The sequence below is a fragment of the Gavialis gangeticus genome, unplaced genomic scaffold, assembly GCF_001723915.1.
Source record: "Gavialis gangeticus isolate Ggan-Ray unplaced genomic scaffold, GavGan_comp1, whole genome shotgun sequence".
Classification (NCBI taxonomy): Eukaryota; Metazoa; Chordata; order Crocodylia; family Gavialidae; genus Gavialis; species Gavialis gangeticus.
In genome coordinates, this window is record NW_017729011.1 from 16,986,277 (window position 1) to 16,994,118 (window position 7,842).

The following is a 7,842-nucleotide window of genomic DNA, read 5'->3' on the forward strand; positions in this document are numbered from 1 at the left end:
GGGGCCGGGGCGCTCCCCGCGCTAACGTGTGTCCGCTCCGTGCAGGGGGGAAAGCCTTCGGGCTGCTCCGGGCGCGGCAGCAGGGCCGGCTGGAGGAGATCAACAAGGTAGGAGCCGCGGGGGAGCCGGGCTGGGGAAACTGAGGCACGGGGGAGTGGGGCAGCAGCCGGGGTCGCCGGGCGGGGGTAGGCAGGGCTGAGCTCCCTGCTGCCTGCTGGGGTGACGAAGCTGCTGATCCGGCTGCGGGGAGCAGGGCAGCCTTCCTCAAGGTGGAGGGGCTCCAGGGTAGGGCTGAGTTAGGAGGTGGCGGCTGAGGAAACTGAGGCACGGAGCCGGCAGAGCCGCTCGTCCGAGGGGGGAGTGGGGCAGCTCTTCCTTTAGCTGCTCCCCTGTTACGGCCAGAAAGCTGGGAGCCCTGGCTGGGACCGGGAAGCCATCACCTCCCCCTCCTGCTCGGCTGCCAGGCTCCAGTTTGGGGAACCGCGGCTCTGCTGGGTTGTTCACACAGGGTAGGGGCTGCGGGGTGGAGGGTCCCCGGAGCAGAGGGGCTGGTGGAAAGAGCCGTCCTAGCGCTCACTGCGTGGCTGCACGGAGCAGCCGCCCCTTGGGTGCCCCCAGAGCCACAGGGCCCCTCGTGCAGCCCGGGCAGGGCTCGGCTGCTAATTGGACAGGCCCCGGGATGGGCTGGCAGGACTCTAGGAACAAGCAGCCAGGCCTGTCCCAACTCTTGGCTCTTGGGGCCGTTGGCCGGAGTCCTAGTGCTAGCGCAGCAGCTTGCAAGCGCTGGCAGGGTCGCAGGGCTGGGTCCAAGGCTGTGTGGAAATGAGCCGCCCACATCGGACAGGACCCGTGGAAATAAGATGGATATCGCCCTCTGTCCCCCCTGCCAGGTCCCCCCCTGCCAGCAGGTGCAGCATCCCCTGGGGCATGCAGGGTGCTCCCCATGCCTGTCATGCCCACACCCCGGGGAGGGCTGGGCTCGCATATGGCCACAAGCAAAAGGAGCTGGCATGGGATGGGGCATCTGGTCGGGTGCTGGGGGGAGCTGGTGGGGCAGGAGATCTGTTTTGTACCCCCAAGGTGTTGGCCCTGCCCTGTGCCCCTCTGGGCACAGGAGACTCTCCTGGGTGCTGGCCTTTCAGGTGGCTGAAAGATCAGGCCTGTCTTATTAAGGGGCAATCAGTAGCCAGGTGTGAGAGTGAGAAGAGACCAAGGGTCTTTCTGCCCTTGGTCTAACCAGCGCAGAGTCTGTGGCCAGTGCCAGTAGCACAGCGACGCTCCCCGAGGCTCTGCCCTGAAAGAGCAATGGGGTGGGCTCCATGCCTACACCTGCCTCCAGGTCCCCCACAGGGGCAGGGTGGCTGTGGGGGGCAGGTGGTGGCAGCCCAGGGGGGCAGGTGGAGCCATCTTCCAGTGGAGGGTGTTGGATCTTCCCTGGGCAGGGAGCTCTTCCTTCGCGCCCGGGGCCCCGGAGCTTGGAAATCAGCGGGGAGTGGGATTTCCTTGTGCTCGTGAGAGGGAGCATTGTGCACCGGTGGTTGCTGAGTGGCCAGCTGCCACAACAGTCCCCTCGGGAGCGCGCCGGGGGAAGAATGGGGGCTATTGTTCTGTGGGAAGGGCTTTCAGCTCTCGCTCTGATCTGTGTGGAGCTGCTTTGATTTCCTCTCCCCGGAGCGTGGAGTTTCTGCCCATCCCAAGTGCTGACTTCGTGCCTTCGTCCTTCTGAGTGGTGGGGTGGCGTGGGGAGGGCCGGGTGCAGGGCTTGTTGGACGGCCTACAGAGCTCGGCAGGGGGCCGGAGGGAAAGACGGCACACCCAGGATTAGAGAGCAGAGGTGCGGCGGGGTTAAACACTCCTTACGCGGGTCAAATGAGGTCTCTTGCTGGGGTATTAGCAAGCAGGCTTCTGGCTGGATGGGGAATCCTTCTCATGTCCTGGAGATTAGGCTGTAAGATCCCCCAAGCTGTGATCGGGAGAGGGGAGGGAGAGAGAGGGGGTGAAAAAATCCTATGCTCTCTATAGCAGGGGTGGCAGGGGTCCTTGCCTAGGCATTGGAAGGGTGAGTTGTGCCACGTGGCTTTGGACCGCCCCAGCAGGTGCATTACAAAGTCTCTTTACGCTGTGAGTGGAGAAACTGAGGCACAGAGGGTGAGCGAGTTACCCAAGCCCAGTGCCCCAGGGCAGCCTTTGCCCTACCCACTGTGTTCATGGTCTGCATCCAACCCACTCTTCTTTGTGGGTGTGAGTGAGATCAGTCAAGACCTTTGTCCTGGGATGGATTGACCTGGGACTTCTCAGTTCAAGTCCTCCCCTTCTGCTCTGCAGATGACAGAGCTTAGCGGGAGCCCTTTGCTGAGGACAGGTGGGGACAGTGCGTGACATGAGGGCAGTGTGGGTGTGATGCTAAGAGGTCTCTGCCTGCAGGTACTGAGGGGTTGGGGCGGGGGAACAGCCCTGAGCAGCAAACCCTCTGCTGCTTGCTCTCCCCACTCGCCTGCTTGCCCTGTCTCTGGGTTTCCCCTCTCTTCTCCGTGTGGGTGACTTGTTTTTGCTTTCTAATCTGTGCAGCTGTGCAACTGCAGAGACTTGAACCTGCCCCAAACCTCCCAAGGGCAGCATAGCTGACATACCAGGACACAGATGACATGGCTGGGAGCGGGTCGGGGCCTTATATGGGAAAGAGGCTTTCTCACACTTTCCAAAGGGACTTTGCAAAATCCTCAAAGCAGCCAAAGATCCACGAGGCGGTTTCTTGGGAGCACCTATTGCCACTCCCTGCAGGCTTGCCTGCCTTCCCCTGTGCCCTTGACCGCTCGGTACGCTTGGTCCCCTCTGGATGGACTCGGCTCTACCTGGCTGGTGTCCCGTGCAGAGATCTCTCCCTGTGGTGATTAGGATCTCTGGCTCAAAGCCGCTCTCTGCCTCTGAAGGGCATTTGGGACTCTCCCCTTTCCAATGCATGTCTCAGGATGAAAGGACTTCTTTCTGCCATCTACTCCCATTACAGGCTGTTAATGGGGTGCTGAACTTTTTGCCTTGGGTCTAGTCCAGTGCAGATGGGGTAGCAGGCAGGATTTTACCTCTGGCGCATGGAAAAGAAATTCTCGACCTCTCTTCCAGGGGTTGGTTGTTTCCCAAATGCCCGCAGGTGAATTCAGTTCCCTTCCCATGGGCAGTCTCATCTGGAGGCTCAAGAAGTCAGGATAGCTGAGCCTCCTGCTGAAACAGCTTTCTGCAGAGCAAAGGCTCTGAATGGGCTGGGGTGGAGGCGAGGCTGGCTGAAGCAGTTCAGGTTGTGTTAGAGGTAGAGGGGGCTTGTGGGACTTACAGGCCATAGGTAGCTCTGCACAGACCGCGTGCACATGCAGCTCCACTGGGGAGTGGACCAGCAATGCTAGACAAGCAGCTGTGCCCCAGAGCTAGTGCTGCAGCCAAGGGCTGCTGGGGTGAGCTGCCCGCTGGAGTGGGGCTGGGAGTCCTCTGGGATGTTGCAAACCCAGTCTCGTGAACCCAGCATTCATTCCTGCCTGTGGCAGGGGGTCAGGCTAGATGATCCGTTCAGGTCCCTCCTGACCCTAGCTACTACGAACAGTCGGTTATGGAGCCACATGAGTGTCCTGGAGCAGCCCAGGAGAGTCGTAGGCTGCAGCACATGCCTCCACTGTCCCTGTCTTGCATCGGGAAAGCTCTCGTCCACCCAACCCTCCCTCCAGCAGTGCTTCCTCTTGTACGCAATTCATGTTCCCCCTGGGCTGGGGCAGGAAGGGATGTGTTGCCCCTCCTGGCTGCCACCTTTACTGGGTGAAACCTCCACCCCCTGTTCCTGCTCTGTGTGGGAGCCTGAGGTCTCTGGCTCTTCTGCTCCCTCCTTGTGGGTGACTGTAGGCAGGTCACGGCTGCCGGGGTTGTTTATGCCAGTAACAACCCTCCTGAGCTGCCTCACAGCACAGGATCGCTTGGCAGACTTCAGGTCTGCCGTTGTATACCACAAGCCCATCAGATCACCGCCAGGTGGTACCTTGCCCTCCGCTACTCCGTGTTGTTGTTGTGCTGCTGGAGCCTCCGGAGAGATGCAAAGCCAAGGGCATGACAGCTTGTGGACTTGGAAGTCCCCTTGTCCCCTACATAAGAGGAGGATGTCGGCCTTCGCATCATGGCTGCTTTGCCCAAAGTTAATGGCTTTCAGCCTCCCAGGAGCCCTGCTGCTGGGCTCCAGCGCTCGGCTTGGTTGGACTGGGAAAGTGCTTGCCCATTGTGTTGGACTGGAAAGCAATACCCTTGGGGAGAGATAAGGATCAAGGTCTGTGGAGCTGCCTTGGCTCACCGGGAGCTGCTGTGTTGTTTGCACCAGGTATTCCAGTCGTTCTCCAGCCTGCAGCAGTGCAAACAGATACTCGGGAAACACTGATTGGTATCGGGCAGTGTGCATTGAACACGAGCGTTGCTCTCGCTCCCCGTGAAGCAGCTGTCCAATTCGGTCGCCCTGTCTCGATGGAGAGGGGATGGACTATAGGTTTTACTATGCTGCCTCTGTCTGAACTGCGTTCACGTTACAGTCGTATCACCTGCCTCGGTTTCCCTAGCTAACTTGTACAAGGGGAAAGAAGGGGTTAAGGGACACTGAAGCCAGAGCTGTGACTTGAAGGCCTCTCCTAGAGCAGAGATTCCCAAACTTTTTTCTTATTGCATACCCTCTTCCAGATTTACCAGCTGCCCGTGTACCCCTACCAGCACGTTTTATATTTTAACCCCTTAAATGCCAATTATTATAATGAAAATGAAGTCCACCTTTACACAGTTTCTCTTGTGTACCCGCCCAGAGATGTCTTGCATACCCCCAAAGGTACGCGTACCATAGTTTAGACACCCCGGTACTAGAGCATTTGAATAGCCATGTACTGGGGAGGTGCCACCCAGGGGAGATAAGCAGCAGGGAGAAGAAGGGTCAGTGAGGGGGTGGGGGGGCTTGGTAACAAAACTGGGAGCCAGTTATTCTGAAGGGCTCTGGGGGATGCTCTGCAGTAGAGGGAAAGGATCAGTAGCTCAGTTAAGCACCTCCTAAAGGCCTCGACTTTCCCTTGGCCCTTTCCCCAGCCAGCCGGGCTGCAACATGGGGCAGGGTTGTATTTGTAGGGGTCTAGGACGTGTAGAACATCTCCAGGTTAGAGATGACCTGCAGCACCAGACAGCCCCAGTGCTGCAGGCTGAGACTTGGAGCCAGGATATCCAAACCCCATGTGCCTGTTCGATTGCTGCTCATGCAGCTGGCAGTGTTGCAGTGCTCGGGGAGGAAAAAGGCTCTTCCCCCAGTAGCCGTGCCTGGGCATACTACTCCCAGAGACAAGCCTGTGTTTGCAACACGTGTGTGCCGCGTGCAGCCGCTGCTGGTCCGAATCCTTTGGAGGGCCCTTATCCGGTACTAGCAAAACATGAGCACAGCAGATGTCAGTGACTTCTTCAGGGAAAAATGTGGCGTTCGCTGCCCAAGATGCACCAAAGCCATCTGATTCCTTTGAGTTCCTCGGAGCTGGATGAGTGCGGGGGGCTAGAAGGAAAAGAAAACCCCTGTGGTGTGCAGCTGCAGGGCGTGGGCTGTCAGCGGCATGTGATGGACAATGCTGCATGGGTTCAGCTCTGTCCTTGCCTTGGGTTTCTTGGGCACAGAAAAAAACCCCCAAAAAATCCAAAAACAAAAAAACCCAACAAAACAACAAACCAGTCCAACTTGGATCTAGCCCTGTGCTAGCAGTGGGGGCTGGAGATGGCTGCACTGCCTGAGCATGGTGGACACGGGGCCTCTACAGTGTGAGAGGTAGTGGGGGAAGGGAGCTGTCTCCTGCATCTGATGCATGATCTTTCTCTTGGCGTGGGCACAAACTGTGGTAGTGTGAACTCTCAGCGTGGAGTGCACGCCATCTGCACCCCATCCTGCATCCGGGAGTTTAAAAGCTGGGAGACCACTGTGTCCATCACAAGGGAGCCAAAGCCATCCCTATGCAGAGCATGTATATTGAAGTCTCCTAGACTTCAGAACCAAGATGAGGGCTTGAGACCCCTTGCATTTACCTCCCCAGACTCCACTGGGCTATTGGCAGAGTGTTATCTTCTGTATCACTGTCCAGCACCCCCTACCCCCAGACCTGGCCCTGTTGCATTTCACGAGAGGAAGGTCCTTGCCAGAAGGAAATCCGCAGCCCCTGTGAAGCATTTCTGCTCCCATCGAGATCCTAGCTGCTGGGTGTATTTGGAGGGTGGGTGGGAGGTTGGCCCTGTGTAGGACTCTGGGATAATAAAAAACAAGCATGGCTTTTTGGCAGTCTGGTGGAGGCGTGTGAATGCACACACACCCCTCTCTGCCTTCTTGGAGATTGGATGAGTTTTGTCTCGTGGGCCTTAACCTTTGGGAACTGTTTGTCCTCCACCCCCCTCAGGAATTCCTGTGCGACCCAAAGTTCAGCGATGAAGAGGATCTGGAGGAGAAGCTTGCCGTGTTTAAAGGTGAGACTTTCCCCCCTTGCAGCTGTACTCCCTGTGCCAAGTACAGCTTCTCTCCCAGCCGCTGGATCCAGCCAGACCGTGCAACTTGCTACCAGAGGAGATAAGTGACTGAGCCGAGATTAAAAGCAACCTCCTCTCGTTCAGCGCTAAACAAAACTCCTCTGTGGCACTTAGTTTTCCCACAATGAGACTTCAGACACCCCCTCAAGCGTTCCCTCCCTCCCACACGACCGGAGAACAATAGCGCTTCTCTGAAGGTATGCCGGCATGCAGCTGCAGCCCCGTCTTCTGTCCCCGAGGCAGCTTCAGCACTAGTGATGGCTGTATCCTTTGTGGGAAGGGGTGCAAAACCCTCCCCAGGAGGGGAGGAAAGGGTATTGCGTGTTAGGTGCTTGGGAGAGGCTGTGCAGGGGCTTCCAGTACAGCAGCAGCAAGTTTCTCACTTCAGGATCAATGAGTCTGTGGCACAGAGCTGGGATCCCAGCTCCCCTAAATTACCAGACCTTTGGGTCAGCCCCACTGTCCTGGTTTTTCCCTAATGCACAAATCACACCTCTCCATTGCTCCAGAGCCCACCTCTGCTTGGCCAGCCTGGGGCGGATGCAGGGGATGTGCCTTGTTAGTCCCCATCAGCACATTCCCGGCTTATCAGCAGCTCTGGGGGTTTGATTTGGGCCCAGCGAAGTGCTGGGGGGGCATGAAGAGAGAAGCAGGCACAAGGCTGGCACCTGGGGTGGGGAGTTGTCTGCCAGGCTCGGGCCCAACCAGCGCCTCTGGTTCCCGTCATGCCTTTATCAGCTGACACTGCCTCTGCCTTTGGGAGCTCCAGGAAATCGTGCCCTCTGTGTCATGCTCCTCCTAGGCATCCAGCCCTCGCCAGCTCCTAACCAAATAAAGCCTGGCTGACCGCAGCCCCAGGGACAGCTGCCTGACCCTGCTTCCATTCCAGGCACTGGCTGCTTCTTCCACCTCTTCCTTCAGCTTTGAAACAGGCCCTGAGGATGCCGGCTGGGACTTTTTTTCTGAGGGAACTGGATGCGGATGTCCTCAGGGGGTCCCTCTCCCTTCCCTGCAGCCTGCCTGTTTTTTCTCATGTTGTTGCTGAACCCCTGGATAACTTTGCCTTTGACCTGGGCACCCTTCAAACATTGCATTTTGGAGCCCCCTGTAACAAGAGCCTTCGGCATCTTCCCCGCCCCCCTCTCCCGCATCGGGCTGGCTGGCTCGCCCGCCTGCCTTGCTGGTGTCCCGCTCTGCACTGCCAGCACCTCCTCTGGCTCTGCCAACAATCAGGCCATTGTGCCTCTCGCCCCCCCCCCCCCAAACCAGAGCGTGCAGACCCGG

General features: G+C 58.2%; 1 protein-coding gene across 1 annotated transcript in view; it reads left to right on the forward strand.

The window, feature by feature from the left end:
• Window positions 1-7,842, forward strand: part of AIF1L (allograft inflammatory factor 1 like) — a 20,136-nt gene that overhangs the window by 1,113 nt on the left and 11,181 nt on the right. The window contains exons 2-3 of the mRNA XM_019510297.1: window positions 2-107; window positions 6,432-6,498. Of these exons, the coding sequence (XP_019365842.1) occupies window positions 2-107; window positions 6,432-6,498 (173 nt within the window). The remainder of the gene's footprint in view (window position 1; window positions 108-6,431; window positions 6,499-7,842) is intronic.